General features: G+C 40.1%; 1 protein-coding gene across 2 annotated transcripts in view; it reads right to left on the bottom strand.

Annotated features, from left to right (window-relative positions):
• Positions 1 to 1,501: 1,501 nt before the first annotated feature.
• Positions 1,502 to 27,069, bottom strand: part of LOC117303104 (GTPase-activating Rap/Ran-GAP domain-like protein 3) — a 73,932-nt gene continuing 48,364 nt past the window's right edge. Inside the window, exons 7-27 of one of the 2 annotated variants that reach the window (XM_033787194.1) lie at positions 19,692 to 19,752; positions 17,350 to 17,452; positions 16,880 to 16,978; positions 16,538 to 16,641; positions 14,941 to 15,055; positions 14,315 to 14,360; positions 11,931 to 12,037; positions 11,254 to 11,366; positions 11,024 to 11,131; positions 10,260 to 10,334; positions 9,745 to 9,808; positions 9,540 to 9,587; positions 9,158 to 9,256; positions 8,466 to 8,579; positions 7,648 to 7,811; positions 6,578 to 6,730; positions 5,860 to 5,926; positions 4,967 to 5,047; positions 4,474 to 4,592; positions 3,674 to 3,791; positions 1,502 to 2,782 (exon numbers count right to left, since the gene is read on the bottom strand). In XM_033787194.1, the coding sequence (XP_033643085.1) occupies positions 1,890 to 2,782; positions 3,674 to 3,791; positions 4,474 to 4,592; positions 4,967 to 5,047; positions 5,860 to 5,926; positions 6,578 to 6,730; positions 7,648 to 7,811; positions 8,466 to 8,579; positions 9,158 to 9,256; positions 9,540 to 9,587; positions 9,745 to 9,808; positions 10,260 to 10,334; positions 11,024 to 11,131; positions 11,254 to 11,366; positions 11,931 to 12,037; positions 14,315 to 14,360; positions 14,941 to 15,055; positions 16,538 to 16,641; positions 16,880 to 16,978; positions 17,350 to 17,452; positions 19,692 to 19,752 (2,851 nt within the window). In that variant the 3' untranslated portion in view covers positions 1,502 to 1,889. Of the gene's footprint in view, positions 2,783 to 3,673; positions 3,792 to 4,473; positions 4,593 to 4,966; positions 5,048 to 5,859; positions 5,930 to 6,577; positions 6,731 to 7,647; positions 7,812 to 8,465; positions 8,580 to 9,157; positions 9,257 to 9,539; positions 9,588 to 9,744; positions 9,809 to 10,259; positions 10,335 to 11,023; positions 11,132 to 11,253; positions 11,367 to 11,930; positions 12,038 to 14,314; positions 14,361 to 14,940; positions 15,056 to 16,537; positions 16,642 to 16,879; positions 16,979 to 17,349; positions 17,453 to 19,691; positions 19,753 to 27,069 lie in introns of both variants that reach the window. The other variant, XM_033787193.1, reaches the window with a different exon arrangement.

Raw genomic sequence — 27,069 nt, forward strand, 5'->3', positions numbered from 1 at the left:
AAATCCAAATATTTTATATGGTCGTTTATTTTGGCATCAGTCTGCCAGGACCCAATTGCATTGCTCTGCTTACCGTTAGAAAAGAACCGACTCTAACAAAAGCAGGGCATTTGTTTTGTTATGTCACGCGCATTTCAGGGTTAGTGGGGATTTTTGGCTTCTGCGCGTGCGTACTCCACGTGGCCGGCTGTGCGCAGAAATTCGGCGTTTGCACGTAAGCGGAGAATGGCGATCATGAGCGCAGAATTCGGCGGTAAGCAGAGCCATTAAATTGGGTTCAGTTGTGGTAAGGGATTTTGTTCCCCATACCGCGAACTGTGTACAAACTCTTCTGAAAGCGCCCTCACTCGTCCAGCTCACTCCAAGCCTAACGTGCCTTTACCGAGTTATTGCGATAATGTATATACCATTGTGACTCTAGCATTGTTCCGAAGGCACTGGATTCCCGCCCAATATTGTCTAAAATAATAGTCTGTATACTTTTTATAATTTAGGAGGACGAGTTGCCCGTGTACGTAGAAACAACGAAGCTGTGACTATCTGAAAGTCTCTCCATAGAAAAAAGGGTTTTTAAATTAAATGGCTCTGAAGTTGTAGTTATTTTTTGGAAAAAAACACAATCTTAAATCGTGTTATTTCCTGTTTGAACCAATGTCTTTCTAAAGCGCGAATGTATCAACACATAATGAAGTAGCTACTTTCAGCATAGCTGTAAAGCCGTGTTAAGTAAATATATTTCAGGAATAATTTGCACTAAACAGCATTTGACGTGAATGCGTGCCTGCAATATTCTATCGACACGACTGTGACAACGAGCTTTTCGTTTGAGTAAAGAGCGCCCTCAATGGACCGTGCACGGAGCGGATGTTGTATTTTTGTTTTTAACTGAATAAGCTTGACGAAGTGGCGTAGACGTTGCGCACAAAAAAAGACATAGTCTCACACCAAGATTTTCTGAAATAATATCATAACGTACAAAAAAGCATCTTGTCACAATTTATGAATAAATATATAACCACATTTTTCTTCTTAATTAGAGTAGAGACTTGTAATGTTTAAAACACACATAATATACATATACATCATTTCATTTTAAATCTGGCAAGACAAAAGTTGTTAAAAACTGTTTCAGATAAGTCACCTATTTGTCCCCGACTATAGTAGAGTGTATTATAAGCCTTCTCACAATCTTGGCTTCTGTCACAGTCCAACGTCACATAATCCGTCAGATACAACTTTATATTTATATAATTTAATTAAAAGCTACAAAAATGTAATAGTCCCTTCATAAAATACTTGTAAGTTGGATGTGCAAGACAATCGTCAAATTCCCGTGTCAATGTTTCTAAGAACTTTGGAAAACCAGAAACCGTATTTTTTTCATCCACACAACGCAAAGCCTCGAACAACACTTTTGCATGGTCCAATGATATCAGTGTACTTTGCAGGACTCTGTTACCAAATCCTGCAAAGTCAATTGGGGGTAAAGTCACTTTTTTTGTTCGTTCAAAAACCGGTTACCCAAAATGTCGATGTATTTAAGATTTTGTTTCCAGCACAATCTCTTAGTTTGCGAGAAGACAAGCTTCCCGGATAATGTTTACATATAAATTATAATATAAAAAACACTTTGATGACTGGGCAATAATAATGGAAAGTATATCACGTAAAACATGCATCTTAAGAAATTCAATAAAAGTAGCAACAAGGTTTCAGAAAAAATATTGTGGCGTACGCGAGTATGGATAGTCAGTCAGAAGGTAGACATGCTGGAATGCATTTAAAAATATTCAATACAAAAATAACAGTTCTTGAGTCACAATTATAGATTTCCCATACCCTTTATGCACATAGGCTGTTAGAAATAACATTATCGTCATTATCCGATTTCATTTTAAGTCGATCTCGTCTTCATCAACAGACGACGAAAGGTAGAAAGGTGTGGCAGATTTATCTTTGATTGGACTGACCCCTTCGAACACCGAGCTACGGTCCTCGGAGTCTGATTGTGTGGACGATGATGTCGAAGGGCGACCGAGCTTAGGAGACCGTAGGAGTTTCCCCAAGAGCTCCGCTCTCATCTCGGCTTCGGACTGCGTGGAACTACAGCTGCTCCCGATCCGCGGTGATCGTGGCCATGATTGTAACGTGGATGTGTCTGACCGCGAGTCGCAGTCCGAAGCCACTGAGCTGGACCGACTATCGAGCCTTGAGGAACCGTAGAACACCGAGTCGGAATGGTTGGAGCCGTAGCGCGGTCTGGAGAGCACCTTGTGCTTGGAGGTACCAAGGAGTTCAGCCCTTGCGTCTGGGTCGGCTGTCTGCGAAGACAACGTGCGCCTGTTGAGACGAGGAGAGCGCACACAGCTGAACATTTTACGCCGCATCTCGGCCGATTCTTGCCCGTTGCCACCGCCCCGGAGTGACTCGTACGGGAACGTGCAGTCGGCCGACTCGAAGGAAAAATCCGACTCGGAGTAACCGGAGTCGGAGTATTCCGCAGACGGCCTGGGCGGATTGCTGTTCCGCCAGGGGGTTAGTCCCTCCAGATTGTTATCATTTGCGAAGTTCTTCTCGTAGGCCGCTAGTGATGTTTCACTGTGGGGCCTTGTGGAGAGGCCCTTAGTAGTTCCCGAAGACGTCTCGGCGATGTTGACCAGAGGAGAGATGAACGATCTCGGCCGGCTGTTGTTGGTCTGCACGGGCCGCTCAGTCATCTGCCCAACAAGACTGATGAGTGGTATCTTGAAAACGCGCGTTGGAGAACCCATTATCGGACCCACTGTATTAACACAGAAACAGCAAGATAATTTTTTTTAAAGGTGGTGTTCGATTCAGACATTAACAGCTAGTACGTGTTGATAACTCTTGAGTTTGGCAAAGTGGCGAGAAAGGAAAACCTTAAATCATTGCTGATATTATCAGAATTGGTATCGAAATCGAAAAAGTCATTAATTTATCAAACTGCCAGGTTTCGGCAATGAAACAAAAAAACTTTCAACAAAATTTGTTCATAAAGCGAAACATCGCGCAAGTTCTTTGCACCCCTGCGTAAACTTATCAACGCTGAAGACCCTCGATATTTAGTTTGATTCTTGATTTACTTCAGGGTGAGCAAAAAAAGTGTTAGTGATGTTAGTTGATTAATAGGGTTAGTTTATATCACTGTCATTTACATAATAGTAAAGATAGTTTGAAATTGAACCTTGAACATTCAAATAGGTTTATACATTAAACATCAATGCTGCTTACATCGATGTACAAGGTTGATATAAACTGTACAAACCTTTTTATACAATTTCCAATATCGAAAGAGCAATATTGATCTTCGCTGTACAAACCCATTTGAATGTCCAATGTCCAATATCAAATAGCAACATAGATATTTGCTGTGCAAACCTATTTGAATGCACAATGTCCAATATAGAGAAAGCAACATTGATATTCGCTGTATTGAATGTCCCATGTCCAATATCGAAAGAAAAAAAACATCCGCCGTACAAACCTGTTTGACTGTCCAATGTCCAATATCGAAAAAGCAACATTGATATTCGCTGTACAAACCTACTTGAATGTCCACTGTCCAATATCGAAAAAGCAACATTCTCTGTACAAACATATGCCAATGGTTCAATGTCCAATAATAAACCAACTTTACCGTCATTGTCATTACCTGCGTTTGGGTTGGTAGGGCTTGCTAGTGGAGAGAACGGATTGACTGGATCCATGGGACTAGGCTGCAGACCATGGAGTAGATCTGGTATACCCGTAGACGTGAAGTGCAGATCACACTGTGGGGCATCAACCAAAATCAAATCAGCAAAATCTACAAACTTATTTTCAAGACATTGGTACTAAATCTCCCTTAAGTACAAGGTCAAAATCAGTTTTATGACCCATTCACTTTCCAACATAGGAAATTGGGAATCAGTTGCAAGCCTCTAACCTCGCGCTAATTCCTCACTCTTTGATACCGTTCAAGTGCATTATTCTGTCAACATCAAAAATTCTCGAAATGGTCTGTACATATTTCAAATGGTCTGTACATCTTTGTTAAGAGAATGTTTAGTTCATTCGGCATTGTACACCATTGTAACGTAAGGTGCGAGACAAACTAACTCGATCAATGAGTTAGTTATTATCATTTATCATAAAGACTCTCTTTTAATTGGAGGGTTTGGGAATTTGCCATTGGATGTCCGTTTTAAAAAGAAGTTTTTACTGCAAATGGTGTGAAGTTATTTTCTTTTGTATAAACGAGACTATATTCACCCACTTTCTGTTTCTACAAATCTAATACTTTAATGTTAAAATTCAGGCTTAAAGGTAAATAGAATTGTGTTGTGTTTGCATTGGTAGAATGACATCCATTTATAGAATGGTACCATTTTTGCATTGGTAGTAAACCGTACCAATCGTACACGGGGAACCAAACAAAGATGGTCGCGGTTGGTGACTGGTATCCAGCCTTACCTTGGACGAGATGAGATTGAGGTGGGGCATAGTCATGGTGTGGACTAGGTTACCATTGACGACAAGTCGGATCTCCAAAGAGTCATGCGTGAACGCCAGAATGTAAGGGAAGGCACAAACTGAAAAACAAACCCAACAACAACTTTATTTCAGAGGGAAATATTTCACAGAAAGAAAAATGTTTTCGTATGAACTTCACAATCCTGGTTTGATTGGCAGCTTTTTGCGCCACAGCACCTTATAAACCATTAAATGGTGATATGTTAAGGAGTAAATCTCATAATTCAAACGTAGTCCCGCATACCTTGCAGGAAAAATACTGTATGGTAAAGCGCCTTGAGCGTCAATGAGTGACGGATCTGTGTACGGATGGGCGCGCTAAATAAGAAGCTACTATTATTATAACCAGTAAGTTTTCAGACTAAATTTAAATATTGATGTTTTTTTTTATCCTTATCATACTGTATTAACAATGGTTTTTATAATGTCTTACCGATGGCTTTAGGTGCAGAGTTCCAATGTATGTCAAAGTCCGATGAGCACTCGCCCGATAACCTCTTGAACTGAGACATGTCTGGTAAGCAAATAAAGAAGAATTGAAAGCAATGGTAGAACACAAGTCTAAAATGGAGCTGAGCAAGGATACAACAGACGCAGAACCGATAACCATTGAAGCTCAGGAATCAATCACTTTAAACAAACGTTTAAAGACAGTGGACACTATTGGTAAATGTCAAAGACCAGTCTTCTCACTTGGCGTATCTTAACATATGCATAAAATAACAAACCTTTGAAAATTTGAGCTTAATCGGTCGTCGAAGTTGCGAGATAATAATACAAGAAAAAAACACCCTTGTCACACAAAGTTATATGTGTTTAGTTTCGAGACCTCAAATTCTAAATCTGAGGTCTCTAAATCAAATTCGTGGAAAATTACTTCTTTCTCCAAAACTTTGTCACTTCAGAGGGAGCCGTTTTTCACAATGTTTTATACTATCAACCTCTCCCCATTACTCGTCACCATGTAAGGTTTTATGCTAATAACTATTATGAGTAATTACCAATTGTGGCCCGTGTCTTTAAGTCATTTTGAGAATGGTGAACACAAAAGTATGACACTATTAGGTTTGGGTAAATTTGTCTGCATAAATGTACACCCAGTGCCAGTGCCTTCTACAGTGTCTGCCATAATTTAAAAGGTTAATACCAGAGGAAAAGATGGAGAGAGGAGCCGCAACAATACTGGGGGACAATCACATGGTACCACCAAGCACAAAGTAGAGACATTTGGATGTTGGAGGCCTCGTGCTGAGGCCTTCATCCCGCAGTGGATCAACAGGGGGAGGGGGGGGGGGCAAATAATATACAAATCAAATGCCAACTTACGGTTGTATGATAGAAGAAGTTCCGGCTCCTCGTCTTCGTATATGTCTAAGGCAGACACAAGATTAACCTGCTGTTTGTAAAACAAGAGTTAGCAAGTGTGAGAAGCAGTTTACTACGAGACGTTTGAGCTACATCGAAAACGGAAGCTGCGGCCGATTTGACGAAACGCTATAGATTAATCCTAACTCGAGTTAGGACGAGTAACCCGTCCTCACTTAGGATAGGTTAATTTCGTCCAACGTATTTGGATACGGAACTAAACTCGTCCTAAGTCCTAAGATTAATTCCTAAGTTAGGAAGAGTCTTGTGAAATCATCGGCTGGTGTTCTATTTGAAAAGCTGTGTCAAAAAGACAATGGCATCGACAGAGGCCTCGCGAACCAGCATCGGTGCTGCTAGCTGGAAGCGAAGCACTGTCTCTTTATTTCGGAACTTACTTTCGGTATGTCACTTACTTACAACTCTATGTAGTATTAGATTATGTATGGACAATATTATGTATGGAACGACAGTGACTGTCTTTCTACTTTCGGAGTGAGTTTACTTTGCTGATTGTCACATTGTTCAGCTCTTTATTGTATTACAGATGATGGAACATTGTGACTGTCTTTTTACGCTCGGCACTCGCACTGTGCTTTTTGTCATACAATAATGCATAGCCCTTTTAAATTACATGATGTATGACATCAGTGACGGTCTTTCTACTTTCGGCACTTACTTTGCTTGTTTCTACGAGATGTAGCCGGAATGTATCTCCATTCTTCTCATTGATGAGGTCAAACTGATGACGGAAGGCAACGCATATCTGATTATCATCTCTCCCTCCGTCTACCAGGGACATGATGACGGGAACCTCAGCGGCTACAAGCTCCTGTAACATCAAACCAAGGATATTAACAATGATTAATAATTGTCACATTTACTTAGCTTGTTTTGTATTTGTAACTGTCTGGTGTTTTTGTTAGATGGAAATAAATGGTGTATAAACTCGAAATGGATACATATAATGTCTTTTCAGAGCTATTTTTGACTATGCTAATGTTAGTACAGGAAAGTGATGACTTCCATTGAATGGAATTGCATTGAATACTAGGACATAATGTCTATTTAGAGCTTCCAGAATGTCACTATGCCTACTACATTAACGTTATGGTGCAGTCCACCTTCCAGTACCGTGCTCTTTAATGGTGGCGAGGGGCAGGTCCCTCCAATGTTATCATTATGTTAAAACACTATTTTACTCTTGTATACAGACCTCAAAATCCTCCAAAGGATGCTTGAGATTCTAAGAACCCACTGAAGACACAATAGGGGTGGGGTGGGTACCACTTGACCAATGTACCCCAATATCAGCGCATTCTTCGGTTAAAGACAGTGGACACTATTGGTAATTACTCAAAATAATTATTAGCATAAAACCTTACTTGGTAACGAGTAATGGGGAGAGGTTGATAGTATAAAACACTGTGAGAAACGGCTCCCTCTGAAGTAACGTAGTTTTCGAGATAGAAGTAATTTTTCACGAATTTGATTTCGAGACCTCAGCTTTAGAATTTGAGGCCTCGAAATCAAGCATCTTAAAGCACACAACTGCGTATGGCAAGGGTGTTTTTTTCTTTCATTATTATCTCGCAACCTTTTACATCATTATCTCGCAACTTCGACGACCGAGCTCAAATTTTCACAAGTGAGAAGACTGGTCTCTGACAATTACCAATAGTATCCAGTGTCTTTAATACGCGACTGACCTTTGGAATTTAAACGAACACATTTAAACCATATACCTACCCTAACGAACGTGAATCCCTCTACGGGGTCTGTATCGGCCTGCATACACCATGCCGTCCAGGCAGCGCTGTGCTTCCACGCCATCACTAGTAGCTTCTTGCCTACCGCTACTACCATACGTAGGTGGCTACCACCAGGCCGACTCAAGGCATACAGATGACATCCTTGTTGTGGAGTAAACGAAAAACAAAACCATCATCATAAATTTAAGAAGTTGGACACTTTCGGTAAACAGTTTTGTCCAAAGGCCCACACTTCGTGTATCACAACTTCTATATAAAATAAAAAACCTGTAAAAATTTAGGCCCAGTCGGACATCAGAGTCGGGAGAAAATAACGGGAAAACCCACCCTTGTTTCCGCACGTTTCGCCGTGTGTTGATATGGTGTTTAAAATAATCCGTAATTCTCGCTATCGAGAATTGATATTGTTTTAATGTTTTCTCAAAAAGTAAAGCATTTCATGGAATAATATTTCAAGAGAAGTCTTTCACCATTACCTTCTGTAAACCCTGTAAACTATTTGCAAATCTGTGATGTTTTTTATTTTACCGAAAGTGTCCAATGGCTTTAAGGACATCAAAGTAACTAAAAGGCCTACACTCACACTGATATTTCATGAGCAGTTTCTACTTAATGCTGACCTGTGTACAATTATTTTGTGCCACCAGTATAATGTTGTTCGATGGACTAAATGTCACTGCAATATTTATACAACTATAGGCCTACATCGTTTCAACAACTCGACCTTTTTTTGATAATGTTAAAACATTATAAAACAAAGGTCGAGTTGACCTGATCAATTACACTTGGTTTTACCTTTCGTTCTTTCTAGCTTATGGTCTTTGCAATCAGTCTTAGCTCGCACCATTAATTCGTTTGGTTCGCCTTCAAAATCAGTGAGTCGAAAAACATAAACACGACTCTCCTTCCCTGACGGACAAATAAAAAACGCAACAAATTATTGAAAGCAGTTGATGAAAAATGTTACTCAAGGTTCCGAACAAGTTTTTTTTTTAAAGCAAGGTCGCCCAAAACAAGTCTAAAAGCCACTCTAGGTAAAGAGTTGCTTTTTTAATATTTGTAATTGCAGCGGGGGCCCAATTTCAGAGCTGCTTAAGCACAAGAAGTAGTTAAGCACATCATAATTATGCTGACCAAAATGGTTACCGGGTTAACCCGCAATGGAGAAGTGTATACAAGTATGCGTGTAAGAGTTATAACTCTTACTCTTCCACGACAAGTGTTCTTGGTTTTTAGTAAGTGTCTTTACGGGACCCACGGCTGCGTGCTCCGTCAGAGCAACTATTACAAAGTATCTCGCCTATGGATATAGTTGTCACGACTTCGACTCGAAAACACATGGTGTAACCCATGCTAAAATTTAGCAAGGGACCCTTGATAAACTGCTCTAGTGTAAAAAGGGCCCACTATGACCACTCCAAAGGTAAGGGATAAAATAACCCCATGTAGCTTCAGATGGGTTGATTATTGAGTATTAAAGTCTGTACCTTTATCGGCTCTGAAGATAAGAAGATCGTGTGCTTCAACGACGCTCAGTTGTTTAGTGTTCACAGTTCGGTCAAAGAGTAGGCGTGGAGGGAGCCCCTCTAAAAAGATACAGAAAAAAAAGTTGTTAAGAAATCGGTGCACTTTTTTTCTGAACATGATGGAAATTTCTTGCCTTTCTTGTATGAAATGTAGTCTCCTTTACACATGGCGGACAAACTTCATGTTTTTCATCATGACAATAATATATATATAACAATAATAATGACAATAACATATATATATATTTTTTTATCTTAATCTTAATTGGGGAGAGGTTATTTTGTTTATGAAAGTAACAACGAAGTGTGCAGAAGATGTTGGGCAACATATCGACTAAATTACCTTCAATACAGAATATTCCAACTTCTGTGCCAACGACGAGCCGGTCACCTGAAAAAAAAATACACACATAAAATTATACATTATGCACCAATATTATAGCGAGAGGTACAATTAAATTAATCTAGGCGACACAAAGAAAACTGTTTGCCTGCTTTCGACCGAAGCAATAACATTCTGAATCTTCATTTTGAAAAATCAGACTTACCCCATGAATCACCGCACTGCACTTCGTGTGTGAAGTCGTTATAGATGCACTGCGGTTCCCATGGCTGTGTGGTCAAAGTTTTAAACACTAACATGAATAGTTATATACAGCTCCACACAAACTATTCTAGACATTCTTTGACATTCAAACTTGATGAAAACACTAAACAGTTAATTGTTCACAATCAGGTACATCTTAAAAATCGCATGAAGGCCTGAAATGTTATTGCATGAACTAAACCTTTTGTATTATCCAATTAAAGTTTCCATTATGAATGTTAAAATGCCTTTTAATGTTTGTTTTAATATCACACGCCATCTTCTTAATATTGTTTCTTCAAATACTGCACATTAATGTTTACTTTAACCAAACAGAGGCTAGATAACAACACACATAGTCTGGTGCTATATGTCTAAAGCAAAGATACTTTCTTTGCGCACACACGGGAACGTGACCAAGATGGCAACAACAACAACAAGAACACAGTGACGGTATTTGACGCAATTTATACGAACCTCTCGTTTGAGAAGACTCGTCGTGGCTAAGCTGGTTGGCGCATCACCCTTCACGATTGTCTTCAGTTTCAACAGCTAGAGAACAATTCAGACAATAATACCAATCGGTAGTTTCATAATGTACATTGGACATTCACATAGGTGTGTATATGACGAATATTAATGTTGCTTTTTCGATATTGAGTAATGGCAATCACATAGGCATGTGTAACGAATGTCTACCTTGCAGATCGATAATGGATATTAAAACAGGTTCAATACAGTGAATGTCATTGTTGCTTGTTCGAAAAGGTTAGTTACGGTGAATGTCTACAATATTGGACATGCGGACTTGCGAATAGGTTTGTACAGTGAATACATACCTTGCATATCCATATTGGACATTCACACATAGGTACTTTGTACAATGTATGTTTACCTTGCGCATTGATATTGGATATTTGGTATAGGCATGTGCAACGAATGTATATCGTTATTATATATTTGACATTCACGTAGGTTTGTTCAGCGAATGTCAATGTTGCCTTTTTGATGCTGGACATGTGGACATTCAAATCGGTTTACAAAGTGAGTATCTACCTTACACATCAATATTGGATATCGGATATCGTATAACTTATACATCGTCAACCCACACCTGTGACGTCATGCTATTGTTATGAAATCGCTCCATTATTTTGTACGAATGGCGCGATGGGCCATTCGCTTTACACGAATGGCGCGCACCCCAGGCACTATCCCATACATAATGGATATTGGCGTACCTGTCCAACTCTTACAAACTCCACCTGTCGTGCCTCTTCCTTCTTGTTCCTCCAACCCCATACAGGCTCCGGTATGACGTCACTCAAGGAACGCTTGTTGAGCATATTCTGAACAGCAACAAACAAAATGGCGGGTGTTACATGGAGAGTAGCATAGTACTATAATAATCTCATGAGGAATCTTTTAGGTTAATTTGTGGGTGAGATCTTGGTGGTTGATTCTGTTTTACCTTGTTTGTTTCTGGAAGGTCTTGCTGTAGATTCTTGATAAGCATCTCAAGGGTTCGTTGTCGTTTATTGGAAAAGGTCGGTGTGTTAAAGGCTGCTTTCTCGCCGTTAATAACTGCGAGAATAAATGGCAAAATCAAACCTTGTCAAAAAGAGGAACGTTGTGGTGGTATAGTGCAACATGTAATGGTTACTTTTAAGTGGAACTTGAAACATTGCATGGTGACAAGTAGCCTTTAGTCAAGTCGCACACGGCACACCGGATGGCACGCACAACCCCAAAAATGTAACGAAAAAAGACTATCACCGCGAGCGGCGAAGCGCCTTTACCAGCTCGTTTTGGGGCCTTATGTTTTTCTTTACATTTGCCAACGATTTTGGTGGGAGAAAATGTAATGCATAATGCATTAGCGTGGTGAGTTGCTGGCCAATAAGAAGTCACAATTACTTGCATCACGTCACAAGAACGTTCGATGCAAATTCGTTACATTTCTCCAACCAAAATCGTTGGCAAATGTAAAGAAAAACATAAGGCCCCCAAAACCAGTTGGTAAAGGCGCTTCGCGGCTGCGCCGCTCGCGGTGATAGTCTTTTTTCGTGCGTTACATTTTTGGGGCTGTGCGTGCTATCCGGTGTGCCGCGTGCGCCTTGACCAAAGGCTAGGTGACCAGTAGCTCACGTTTAACAAGAAGAAAGTCTCTGAATGCATGGGAGTCGTCAAAAATGGCCGGTGAAGGCAGCGGCGGACCAAACAAAGGCACTGATTCCTCGGAGAACACCCGTAACCTGCAGGGAAAACAAAATCAAAGTACGAGATAGTTGGGACTGGGTACACTCTAAAAACGCGGGTGCCGGACTCAGGTCCCAAGGGGCCTGACCAACTGCCGGGTCGGGCTGACCCGGAAAGTAGTTACGACATGGGAGCTTAAATCAGATTCTTCTTATCTTGTACCCTTTTCCGAGTAATTTTGACACAGACTGAAAAGTCATATATCGACCCCCCCAAAACGCCATAATGTTATAATGGGACAGCGAAACTAAGAAACGAACCGCATGATAGTGTCTATATTATGTGTAAATAATTGCATCGTACACAGAGATTGCTGACTGTGTCTACATTTTCATTAATATTTTATCTTTTCATCAAAATAATATTTTCTGTTGGGGTTACCCTCAGTTGTTCCTTCTTCGTACATCAATCGGCAAAGTTTACTGGGGGTCAACAAGGAACTACCAATACCTTCCGCGAGCTCCCTCTTCGCTATTACGCCATTGGCTGTTTCCCGTTAATCCCACAAGCTAAAGCTTTATAACGACCGAATACTTCGCTGAATCTAATACAATTATTTACATCCAGCAAATTTCTCCGAATACTTAACTAGTCTGATTAATGTAGACTTATCAAATAAAGTAATTACCCGAATGCTGTCATGCGAAAAAAATTCTTGGAAGATGGGAAAGGTTCAACCTTGTACGCAGCGGAGATAACAATCGGTTATTTTCACCTTGTCTGTTATTCATATATGTTCGACCCCGGGTGACACGAGGTTTTCCCTGTACTTGCATGGGTTCAGTCGAAGACAATTACATTTACCCCAGTCCTGGCAAATTGAATCTCGGATGTTGGGAGTGCTAAAAATAACCTTACAATCTGGGTAATGAGTTAGATTGAAGGATTTATGGGGGCGGTTGAGCATTCCCGCGACGAACATTTAACGAAGAGAGAGGGGAAAATTACTAACAAAATGCAGCCCTTTTAAAGAAGGAAAAAAAAAATCCCGTAACATTAAAACTAGTTGCAACTGATTCAACGAAGCAACACACGGGGAGTGGCTGCTTGACAACAATAGGAGACTTTCCAACGCTAGGCGGCAGCAGACATACCGGGTAAATTTCCATTGTTTACGTAGTTCTGAACATGCGCATAATTCTGAGAACAATGGATTTACCCGGTAAGTCTGCTGCCCTCTATCGTCCCAGAAAGTCTCCCATTGCGTTGAAATAAAAGACATTTCTAAGAACCGTTGTTCTTCCTGAACAAGTCGACAAGAAAGAATTGGTGCAAGTCTGATTTGAGTTACGCCGTCCGGTGCGTTATGTTCTGATCGTCTTTTGGAAACCCAAAGGAAGACTTGTGGCCAGTCTGATTACTAAACGCGGCTGTTGTCAGATGCAATTGTGTCCGCCATGCAATACTGTCCGCTCCGGACACTTTTGCATGTGCAATCGTGTCCGGGTCTATGCAAAAACCGTCCGGTGGACATGTAGGCGAGCCTGCCAGTGTCCTGAACCTATGCAGCATGAATATTCACGTGTTTTTATGATTGCAGCGAATACCCGACGGCCGAACATTTCCCATGTCATTCATGACATGCACTTAGCTTGTAAAACAAATTGTGAACGTGTTCCGTCGACCAAGGGCATTTAATTTACTGCAAGGACGGTTTTACTCGGGGCGGACACAACTGCATATGCAAATGTGTCCGGGTGGACACAGTTGCATTATGCAGCAACGTCCGGGCGGACACGATTGTATATGCAAAACCGTCCGGCGGACATTATTGCATATGCAATAATGTCCTCCGGATAGTATTGCATGGAGGACATAATTGCATGCGACACCGTTGCGCGTGCACATAGGACTCGGCGGGTAAATGTTTCAATCCATTCAACGAACAGCATTAGCCCATTGCAGTATCTCTTAAGCTGCAACACACACATCGCTGATGAAAGCAGCTTAAGTTGCAATTTGGAGTGGCAAGTCAAATTTGCAATTCAGGCCGTGTCGATGTTAAAATTTAGTGAAAATATTGATTTCGTCCGGTGATGATGTGTCGTCCGGGACGATGTGAACTCGATAGATGGGGGAAAACACTCCACTTGCCCGGTGTCCCCTACCCTCCACGATGCGCTACGTAACCCGACACGGAGAACCACGATGCAAAGTTTTATTGAAAGCACTGGATCCCGTCGTGTTTCTGCTTGAACAACAGCATCATTATTGTGTTAAGGAGGGTTTCATCCATGCGTTTACTTTAAAGTACGGGTTGGTTCTTCACTTACCTATATGTATTGTTTAACTTGTTAAAAGTCACAAGCGCAAATATATCTGATTGTATCAGTTAAGGATAACTCATGGTGGTTTTAACAAAGGAATGGACGACCTGAAATTGGCCAGACTGCAAGAGAGTGAACTTGAAATATCCTCGCTTAACTCTAATCCTGTTCATTTTGTCACAGGCTAGGGATCGAACGAACCCAATCGAATTTATTCTTGTTCCGGGTGAATATTGGATCTGGGGCAATGCCATGTACAAGTCAATCCAGGATGTAGGTCAATTCTGGATCGAGCTCAGGAACTTATCCAGGTCAACTCTGGATAAAAGTAAATCCAAAATGCAGGTCAATTCCGGATCGAGGTCAATCCCAGATCGAGGTCAATCCCAGATTGAGGTCAATCCCAGATTGAGGTCAATCCCAGATTGAGGTCAATCTCAAACCTAGGTCAACCCTAGATCCAGGTCAATATGGATCAAAGTAAGTCCCAGATCCAGGTCAATCCCAGATTGGAATCAACACAAACATCCAGATCAACCCCCATCGGTCAACCACCGGTCAATCCCAAATCTAGTTCAATCCTTGATCCGGGTAAATCCTGGTCAAAGTCTGCACTGACTCAAAAAGGATACGGGTAAAATGTGATTTGATCATGGACGGCTTGAAGGTTGGCTCGGCCTCTGGGTCATCCTGCTCTTGAAAGACGATGGTGACAATGTCGTTTCCAATGTGACGTTTCCTCTCCACCTTCAAATCAGAAAAATACCATTCATTAACACTTTCAATCGGAGACTTTGGAACGCTAGGTGGCAGCAGACTTACGAGGGAAATGTCAATTGTTTACGTTGTTCTGAGCATGTGCACATGACCAGGAACAATGGTTTGACCAGGTAAGTCTGCTGCCACCTAGTGTCCCAGAAGTCTCCAATTGCACACACTTAAAGTAGTAAAGGTATACAAGTCTATTTATAAGTAAAGCCACTGGTGAAACATGCAGCTTTGTCAAATTACAGTTAATTCCACGTATTTAATTTTGTAGCCCGTGCTATGTGTAGCCTTTAACAAAGTTGGCGGGCAGACACACAAGACGCGATCATATATGCGGTAAGCAAAGTCTCGATTGAAAGTTCACGGGACAACCTTTAACATTTTCTCTAGATGACAAGGTTTGCCCTAATACTCTTCCCCATAACACTGCCACAGACAAGCAAACACATTTAGAGTATTTGATTGTTGCGATACTGATGAAAACATTGCATGACTTTAACATGCCGTAACGCACGCCGCATCATCGGTCGCTATCTTTTTTTTTTTTTTTTTTTTTTTTTAAACCCAGAGACGACATGGTGATTGTTCAAACCAATATCCACCCATAGCCTTGTCGCAATCTGGTTGATCGTTTTACCTTCCTTCCACAAATATTGATGGCATTTGTCTAACCCACGCCTGAGTAAATACGGTGCCGAGTTCCCATGATTAAGGAATGTTCTCAACTCATAGCGACCAATGTGATTTGCTCTTGGCCGAGAACGTGTAGTGATTTTCCTCGCAATACGTGTTGCATTTCAGCTTTTCAACATTTGCACAAATATTTGTACTTCAGGTTTGGCTAGCCTAGTTTTAATATCTTTTGAATCCGAGTCTTCTTTGAGTGCGTTCGTTTAGCTTCCCTGGGTCGACCCCAGTGTGTGGCGTTTTCTTTTTCCAGGACGAACGTGTGCAGATAATTACCCACGTTCGTCCTGGGAAAAAAAACCGCCACACACCGGGGTCGACCCAGGGAAGCTAAACGAACGCACCCATAATAAAACAGGCGTAAGTAATTGAAGTCTGATTCTTATGGGCAGGTAACGCTTGTTAGCTAAGGTGGTATAACACTTTTTAAAACATTTCCTGCAAACAATGAGACAATTCGTATAACAGCAATCATTAGATTATATGTCCCGAAATATCGAGTAGGGCGCCCTCGCCTGGATGTCCAAAGAAGGCTGCTCATTTTAGTGACATTTAAGATGGCGGCACGATGACGTCATTGCAAAAAGTCCATTCGAAACGGGGTAGAGAAATCTAAAAACACGAGACCGTAAATTCCGAATTATCAAATGTCCAACTAATGCAAATCATGCGCGTATTTAATTATCAGTGAATAAACAAACTGCCGACTATAGCCAAAACGTTCAAACAAACACGAAACTTGCACACAGTCGCTTGACTGTTTTTGTGTTTTACCTGCTGTTTATTATCTTTGGAATAAGGGAGCATAGTCGAGACGTGGAACATTATCTCATGACCTTCGTACATTGTGTAGACAGCCTCCAGACCAGTCGTGTTGTCTGAAATAAGAAATGAATCATTGAAAGGAGAAATTCATTATCCAGAACGCTCAACTATTTCAGGCAGTTATACTTTTCTATCACTGCGTCACCGCTCGGGAAAGCACTGAGTATACAGTGCAAGCAGCACACATCAGTGCAAGGGTAAAACCAAAGTCAATGACAACTGTGTCAACAAAAAGGGGAAAACATCGACACAATTTGCAGGATCAGGGGAGTTGAGGGGGTTGCTACCTACTTTTGACGTCCAAGCCACCGTTGAACTTATCCCAGTTTTTTAACTTGATCCTCCCGCCCAGCAGTTGGACAAAGTTTAAAAACTCCTCGCTACCATTTTCTATAAGACAGTTTAGAAAACAACAAATCGATGTTAAAAACAAATAAAACATCATAATTAACCAATTTATAAACAAACTTGAATCATGTCAATTCAAAAGATAAAACAAAAACAATTAAAACACACTCCAAAACCCCAAACAAACAGTTATGTACATTGTTACTGTTAGAACACAATGAACATCTCTAGTGTATCAATATTTCTTAAAATTAAAAAATTAGCACATAAGTTAAAACACTACAAAGGCAAAATTTTGTTCATAGTGAAACCAATTCAAAATATAAAGTTTAAATAATTAGAAATAAACCCACACAAAATACACAAAGAAAAAAACTCTGACAACATACAAAACTACATAAGCTGCTCTTTACCGTTGCTGAACATTTCATCGTCCGATTTCTGCCCCTCCTTCGCATAAAGCACCCCGAATTTGAAGTTGACTGATCCTTCCTGTTCCTCCAATAGGAGTAGCTCCTAGACAAATTCAAACACAACCACAAATATATGAGCTAACAGTAAATGATCCAAGGGCCTTGTCACATGGGGAAACTTGTACAGGCAACTTGCAGGCAACCAACTGGGACAGTGCATGCTACTAGACCTCTTTGGTGGCACGTGAGTAATTTTCAAACAATGTCTTACGATCCCCAAGAACATGAAAATGTGAATGGATTCTCTTCTTGGAGATTGCCTGGAACAGGTTGCCTGTAAATTAATTGTTCCTCGGGACATGACCCTAAAGACCTTGGCCCAATTTCAAAGAGCTGCTAAGCACAAAAATTTGCTAAGCATGAAGTTTCTTCCTTGATAAAAACAGGATAACCAGCCAAATTTCCATGTGATTTTCAGGATAAGCAAACAACAGCTGAATACCAGTAACAAGCAATATGCAACGAATGGAAATTTAGTCGATAATCCTGTTTTTATGAAGGAAGAAATTGTATGCTAAGCAAATTTTTGTGCTTAGCAGAAATTGGGCCCCAGGTCACACGAGGCAACTTTTACAAGCAACTTGGAGGCAACCACCTGCAGTGTATGGTACGAGTGCATGCTACAAGTTGGTGGCACATGAGTAATTTTTGTAACATGTTTCATAATTCACAAGAATAACATGCCATCGTTTAAATGTGAATGGAATTTCTTCCTGATGATTGCCTGGCACTGGTTGCCTGTAAATTGCCTCTCGCGACATGACCCTAAAGCTTCGTACGTTGTCCATTACCCCTCGGTACTCATCAGCCAAGCCCCACGGGGGAGCTAGCGTTACAATTCAAACGAAATCCATTCAAACATATCCCCATTCCTCCAGCAAATCTAGAATTCGAAAGATGAGTAGGAGCACTCGTCAATTACAGGAGATACGAGATTTCCGGGAATTTTAATTGAAATCATGGTCTGGATATTTATCCAATTGGCCTTTGAGGAGATTTTCAATCTAACAAGGTGGGGCTTTTGCTTATTGGTAACTTGGGAGCATTTGAAGGGAAATGGAACAGCAAATTGTACGTCGGACATCCAAAAGTTGCGGAGTGTTCCAAATAAGGGTATCTCGAGACCTTTTTTTAAAGGAACACGTTGCCTTGGATCGGACGAGTTGGTCTATAAAAAGCGTTTGTAACCGTTTTTTATACAATGCATATGGGTAGAAAGATGTTTTAAAAGTAGAATACAATGATCTACACAAGTTTGCCTCGAAATTGCGTGGTTTTCCTTTTACTGTGCGAACTAACACGGTCGGCCATTATGGCCGACCGTGTTAGTCGACGAGGTAAAAGGAAAACCGTGCAATTTCGAGGCATGTTTGTGTGGATCACTTTATTCTACTTTTACAACATCTTTTTCCCCAGTTCATTTTATAAAAAACGGTAACAAACACTTTTCAAAGACCAACTCGACCGGTCCAAGGCAACGTGTTCCTTTAAATTCCATCTTAAACCCACTGGCACAAAAAATGGGAGTATGCCCCTTTCTGGGGTAACTGTTTTTTATAGAATCAAGTGCGAAATGGTTCAATAGCCGCATCTCTCGCAGACAACTAAGCGGCTTTGCAAAACGGTGGTCAGTTCAATAAACCCACAGCAATATTTTGACGGAGTTGAGACTAAAGTGAAAAATTGACAGCTGTCTGCAACACGCAATATGTGTCAACATTTCACAAAAAGGTAGATCAAACTGCATCTTTTAACCAGTTAAGCCCGGTTCAAACTGCGAATTCGAATGCGATACGAACGTTGACGTCACAAATTCGCATCAATTAATTCGCAGCAGTTCAACTTTGCTCAACTCACTTGCGAATATCGCTGCGAAAGGAGGGTTGTGACATCACATTTACGTCAAATTCGTTTCGTATTCGCATTCGCAGGAAGTATGAACCGGGCTTTACGCGTCAACGAGACACAAAATGGAGTCAGGTCTGTTTACAGCCGGGATTCGTGTCAATTCTAACCCTGGAGTGTTTATAATGTCTAGGGATTGACACAATAAGTAACATTTATGTTTACATCATCTTAAATTTGTGCATACACCTCATCAACTAGAAAGTGACAGTTCTTTCGCAGTGTACTGACAGTAGACATACTTTCCATAGCTTTTAGGGTTTCCGGTTGCTTTTGCCTTTTGGCGTACTCTGCGTACATCTAATCCCGTTCACATGCCTATTGCTTCAATTTGTCTTTGACATTCGTTTTCCGCATTAAAGTGTTTCCCTTTTTACCTTCTGTATGTCTGGAGTGAAGATTTCCTTCGGCGACTTGTCCATTTTGATATCAAACCGACTGAAGTTAAAAGAAGAAAAAAAAAGAAGATAAATATTGGAACTTTATATCAAAGTGAGTTGTCAATTAACTTTAATAGGCTTTACGCCCTTTCTATCCAAATACATCAATTACAATGTAAGTGGATGCCAATGCCGCTGGTGCCCACCATACTTTTTTTTTTGAGCAATGCGGAAAATGTAAACGGGGGTCAACATTAATTGAATTGCCCTTCGAATAAAATTGCCCTTCGAATGGTTTTGGAAATAATGGTGCATGACAACAATTTATGTTTGGTGTTTTATCATAGCAATTGTTTCACCAAAAAACAGACATGAACCGTGGGCTATAATATTAAATACACATTCATCAAAATATCTTTCAAAACCACACGGGGCTATGTATTGACTGATTACATTCTACCGAGAGACGTTCCCGGGGCAAAAGTGCAAACATCTTTCGTCTTCTGAGCAAAAGTCGGCTAACGAAGCCTCATGCATTCCAATTGAAATTCATAAAGACCGTCATTTTGTGTGAAAGCATTTGCAGAAGATCAGACAAGAACACGGTCAAATATACGGGTTTGTTTTTAAATGTTCCAACGATCAACACTCTATAGTTTGTAAGTCAAGTCATGACTCGAAATGACTTAAGATTCACCTCACGAAGTATAGTGTTTTATTTTTAGTGTTTGAGTCGTGACTTCTTTCCAAGAAATTTTGCAGAGGGCTCCTGTTGTAGAAATAAAATTGCAGCTTTAAAAAAAAAGCACGTGGAGTATTCAAGGAGATGGGTATCCACAATCTACTGTTCACTTCAATAAAACCCTTACATTCATGCAACAAGAATTTCTTTAATATGAACTGACGCTTGATCATTGGGAAACACACTGCGACACGATGATTAACGTCCCCAGTTTAGTAACTGAACTTTCGGTTGTCAGACCCCATCACCATCTCACACAAATCATTACTTCTAATATCATTTTGTTTTCATTTTGGGTTGAGTCAAAAAACGAAATCTGCCTGAATGTTTGTAAGAAGTGATTGAGAAAATGACGGATGCAATTTTGGGTCCTGTATGCGTATCATCTTGCGGCTTTTCGAAGGGTGAAATTGCTTTGGATCTGCGATGCCTTGAAGCTGTCAAGTCAGATGCATTGGTTTGTTTCAAACTTGAAAGAGTTCACAGCTATCTTTCAGGTATTCTTAATCATGGAGAAAAAGTAACTGCACTTCATCCATGACCATCCGAAGCCCATTTGACACATGTCGAGGCGTATTTTCTTGCTCACGCTTAAGTTATTTCGAAGGGAAATTTGCGTCTGTCACAAACGGTAAAACGGGCTGAAGGAATTTGAGTCAAAAGAGGGCGCTATAATATGAAAGTTCTAAAAAATTCGCCGTAAGGCTGGACAAAATTTAATGTTCTCTTGCAACTCTGCACATGTTAAAATTAAGTCACTGTTAGCTTTTTACAAATTACCCATACCATACCTTTATATATCAAGTACAAATTTGTCATATTTGTTTATGTATTTATTTATTTATTTCTTATTTACCCTGGGGAAACCTATCAGTGAAACACTGTTTTTCAGAGGTGCCCGGCAACTACATACACATTAAAATTTTGAAATTGTATTAATATACAAATCAGATTGTCGTGAATACTACATCCCTTTTGGCTCCACCATCGCTACCGCTACTTTCTGATCAAATAAGTTTGTTCAGGAGATTCATTGGACCCCGGATTGATCCGTCCAGCAAAACTCTCCCGATTTACGGAGTTATCCCTCTGAAGTATAGAGGATCGGAGGAGGAGGACCGGCGCATAGACCTTATTGCAGATAGCAAAAATCCGACGTCCCGCAAAGGATTGTGGGAAATATTTTGCACCTCCAGTTATACGGTCATCACGTAACGTGTTCTACAAATTTTTTTTGTAAACAATAAGTTTGTAAACATTGACATTGTTTGTGGTGGACGGTCATGCTTCTGTGGCGGAAGACAGTTTCACCCACGAATGGGTGTACCTCCATGCTTTATTTAGCCAAGTCAGATGTGTAATATTAATATAAAAAACTACGACAATAATGCCATCGGACCAGTGTGTGCTTTGCGACTCAACGGAAGAACGAGGGACTGTACATGTATGTACGTACGTAGGTAGGTCCATGCATGTTCTTTTGACTTTGATTGAACACAAAATAGTTTAATAAAATATCAATAAAGCTTGTTTATGATTTAATCATGACAGGGTCATGATTAAATCATCAAGCATGTCAAACCCAACAAGCTGTAGGCTACAATTTGAGTATTGTATAGGCTAGATTTATGTGTGATTTGTGGTAGAAACTAAAAAAGAAACATACATAGGCCTATTCAATTATATATTCCTCAACATTTTTTAGAGATGACAGATATTGATATTATATTCAGAATATAATATCAATATTCTGATAATGATACTGCTCATTAATTAGCTCATAGTCATATTAGTCTTGACTGACTTTCAGGGCAGAGTGTTTGGTTATGATTTACAAGGCAAAAGATCATTCATAAATGCCTCAATCAGTTTCGCTATCTGCATTCCTGTTGTGGTGGAGAGCGCTTCACGTGGGGTCAGGGTGTTTAAAGTTAACGAGTGATAAAGACCAGCTGGAGCTGTTTATAACCGGTTGTTTTGGATATGTTTAGATGCATAATATGTGCTGGTCTTGGTGCTAGATGTTTCACCGATACGGGTGATGTTTGTGAGTTGGCCGCGCTGGGTGTGAAAGCAAAACAAGAAACGTCTTGCACCTCAGTCATTAAAATGCAACACATGTCAGGTCATCAAATAAGATACGTAAAAGAGGAAACAAGGGCTGAACGACCACGACCCTGCCTGTTTTAAACGCCTTTTTAAGAACTTGTAACCACTCATTTATTCCCTTAGTTTTTGTCTGCTTTATCTTTCAGATAATTACTTGTGCATCAACATGCTTCGTGACAGGACTCATATTGGAAGCAGTTATTCTCCCAGTTCTGTGTTCACTCCAAAGATGTGATCTACTGTTGTTTTGTGGACTCGACCAACCACATCCTACTTCTTTTGCTGCAGGAGAGCTCATTGACCATCTTCTGAATTGACTAAAGGCTGTGTGTGTGTATGTGTGTCTTCATGCTCTTGAGGCCATTTTTGACTGATGACACGTAAATTGGCGATGAAAAGATAAATGTTAATTGCAGAGTGAACTGTGACGCAAGCGAAGGTATCGCAAATGCTTCTTAATATGCTGTGCGTGGCGTCCTGCGGTTGTAGGCTACAATTCTCAGAGAAAGTAGAATAATACAATACAATACAAACAATAACACTGTCCAAACGTCCATTTCCACTGTCTTGAAGAGTTTAAAGCTTCATTTATTCTGGTTACTTAAATCATACAATAATACTTCATAATGCAAAGATTTAAATAATACCAAGGGTTGCAATTGCAAAGATCTAGAGGGTTGTAGTTAACCGCCTCAGTACAGTCAACATGAACAATACCTGAGGCAAACAAGGGTAGATAATAATTGAGTGAAGTAAACTGCAATGTAAGTGTTTTTAAGGGGCCATGAAAATACCAAGTGTGTTATAAAGTTAATATTACCAATTTAAATATTTGAAGAAAAAAATTAAAGGATGGAAATTATAAAATAAAAAAGTGTTTGTAAACAAATATATTGAACAAAAAGTGTGACAGGTTTGGATTTATTTTCAGCAAGAGTTAAATTATGTGTACCCACAGTTATCAATGAAACCTTTAAACTCTCACCATAAAATGGGTCACATAATTACAGATGCTGGTTAGATTGTGAACAATTGTTTTCACACCAACCCCGGGAGTTAAACTCACAACATGCATGATATAGCATTCACAAACAAGAATTTGTCACAGGTTTTATACAAAGCTGCAGTTTTATCATGGCACTGTCATCTTTAGATTCCATTCCAACCTGTGGGTGTAGAAGATAGTCTGATCCCTCTTCTAGAGTCTTTTTGTGAACAAGGACTCTGACATGCATGCCGTGTTTGCCAAAGGTGGCTGCAGCTTAATAAATATCAATTGTTTTAATGTTGGCTTTGTGAAGTCATGAGACAGCTTAATACATTACAATTTGCCTCTGGCAGTACTGAAGCCATTATTAGTGGGCCCTGAACCACCTGACCACAGTGCCAGTCAACTTACTTGTTAATTTAAATCCAAATTTTTAAGATGCAGAGTTTGCAGAGAATCACATTTAAGTGCTCACAATACTTCTTCTTTGATGGCAAGGTTTGAAATGACTTTTCACCCACTTAAACTACAAAATGAGACCTATCAGTATAATGAGTTTAGAATCGTTTAGAATCAAAAATGTATTAATTGGGATAGTTGCCCCCAAAATAATAAAGTTAAATGGTAACAATTTCCAAGTAAAACCAAAAGGATTTATTTTTTGAGGATGCCCAATGCAGAATCTATTTTTGTTGTTGAATAAATCAAACTTATTTGAAAACAAAAATTAAAAAGAAATTATATTCTTTTTTCAAATTCCTACCTTAAGAAGGGTTTCGCTCATGTGACCTAGTCTTTGTTTTTCGAATTACAAACCTACAAAAACTCATAGTCTCATATCATATGATAAAATTATAGGCATAACAAACATACCATTATTACAGTACCAGTAGGGTCTAACAATAAAGCTTACAACTTGATGCTTTATGGTACAGTGTACTAAAAGTATCATTTTTGTAATACATGCACAAAACAAAGCACAAAGTATGTAATTATATTATGCACAGAATCATGTTCGTACAATACGTGTACATCAAACTTGTATAAACTGAACCCTTGATAAAAACATGTTTATGCTAGGACTACTTCTAAGTTCTAGAAACTAGAAGTATGCTAGGACCTACACCAGAACCTTGTCGTACTTGTCATGTCATGATCTACGGTATAACCATGGAGGTAGAAATAGATTTATATTAATAAATATAAACATAAACCACAATTACTTAGTCACTTTTGGTCACTTTAATTTTGAACCATATCAGTGGTAGACCTAAAAAGTTGATGGTGTGAGAAATAAGGAAAAAGTATCATCTGCCACATAAAGTTTTAAAAATGTACAACTACCATGATTGAAAGCTATTCTATTTACGTCCACGTCATTGCTGATCAGTATTACAGATACAATCGAATCAAGACAATGTAACCATTGATGGGCTTTATCCATAGAGCTATATCTAGACTCTATCTAGACTAGGAATAAGAAATGTTTTTATTTTTTGTAAAACAGTCATGACAGTCCTCGATCATCATGACCTTGGCAATGTTTCTCTGTTTTGTAACAGAAAAAATGTCTTACTTTTGTCATGGAGGTCGTCCATGCTTTTGTCGAAGTATTTATCAGCACAAATCGGAGTCACTGGTGGGAAGTTTTGGTTGTTATTTCCGATCCTTCGAGGGTGACTGATGGTTGCGGGAGGGTCACTGATCCGTGTTGCAACTTCTGGCCATTGACCTTGTCAATGTCAGTCTTCCGACGCCCTACAGACGTAGACGGGCAAACCTAAAAACAGTAATTTTATCGCGAAAAAATGTCGCCTTTGGAGTTTGTCTTTAACTACTGTGTCTTGTCACATTCACTTTAGCTAAAGATTACCTTAGTTTGTCTATGCCAGAACTATTTATTCTATCAACCAGCTCTTTCTCGGTCACTCCTGTCACATCCATTTTGCAAACCGATCGATCGTGTACGAACGTTGAACGTTGTTTACTTTTTTGAGCGAGGTGCCAAATTTTTCCCACAGTCCTTTGCGCGCACATGCGCAGTTGTTCAAAATTGCTATCTGCAATAAGGTCTATGGTTGTATGTGTGTAGAAGCACCCAGCCGTTGGGGCAGCGTGACTGATGTACCAGCAAACACTATATACAGGGTGCGTTCGTTTAGCTCCCCTGGGTCGACCCCGGTGCGTGGCGTTTGTTTTTTTACCAGGACGAACGTGGGTAATTATCTGCACACACTTGTCCTGGAAAAAAAAACCGCCACACACCGGGGTCGACCCATGGAAGCTAAACGAACGCACCCATACAAAGGCGCGTTGACGGCACTCTAAAATATTTGCAGAGTTGTGCTTGATGGAAATGATTCAATCTCTGGGTGTGGGGGTGTATACACATCATGACGATTCCTTTTAAGGTGCGTGTTTGAAAGCTGCGACGATGTGCGCAAATGAAGGCATGACAGTATGGGTACTAGATCATGACACGAACTGTGAGATTTAAAACATGAAATCACGGCACGAGGCGTGAGGCTTCGTCGGCAGCCATTTTCCGCCTGTCATTGGCTCTGGCTTGGACTTGCGTTTAAGCCTCGCCTCGTGTTCTCTTTGCCAAATTTTATGAAGCCTGTAAGCACAGCAACATGCCGGGAGGGCACTGAAACAATCTTGCTCAAGCTAAACCGGCGAAAGGCAAAAACTCCATAATGTTGCGATCGGTGCCTCACTCATCGCTTGCTTAGCAAAGAAATCTGCTAAGCAGTATTTTTTTTCTTAAACTTTATGAAATTGGGCCTTTACACAGAGCTTCAAAGTGAACCTCAACCATAATAAAGAAAAACTGACCTGAAACACATGAACACTTAAAGGCAGTGGACATTATTGGTAATTACTCAAAATAATTATTGGCATAAAACCTTACTTGGTACAGAGTATTCGGGAGAGGTTGATGGTATAAAACATTGTGAGAAACGGCACCCTCTGAAGTGCCATAGTTTTAGAGAAAGACGTTATTTTCCACGAATTTGATTTCGAGACCTCAGATTTAGAACTTGAGGTCTCGAAATCAACCATCTAAACGCACACAACTTCGTGTGACAATGGTGTTTTTTTCTTTTTAACTGTTATCTCGCAAGTTCGATGACCGATTGAGCTCAAATTTTCACAGGTCTGTTATTTTATGCTTATGCTGAGACACAACAACTGTGAAGGCTAGTCTTTGACAATTACCAATAGTGTCCACTGCCTTTAATTCTGTAGTCGTGTTGCAAGACGTACAAAACAAAAAGCCAGCCAGCGGAAATCGAGAGTTGTCCAGCGTACACTCTCTTGCCTCGGGCTTGTCTCTCTTAATTGTGATTCCATGTACGCTTGCATCAGCTGTCACTGTGCTAACCCAACCGTGCTTGATGGCAAAATAATGCAAGGTCTTGAAAGTAACGAAGGTCTTGAAGAAGAATTGTATCTTCTTCACCTTGCTTGCTGTGTGTCCTTTTAAAGAGAATGGGTACTTTTTGTGTGCGACACAAAACAAAACGTCCGCA

This window comes from Asterias rubens, chromosome 19 (assembly GCF_902459465.1).
Source record: "Asterias rubens chromosome 19, eAstRub1.3, whole genome shotgun sequence".
NCBI classification, from domain to species: Eukaryota; Metazoa; Echinodermata; class Asteroidea; order Forcipulatida; family Asteriidae; genus Asterias; species Asterias rubens.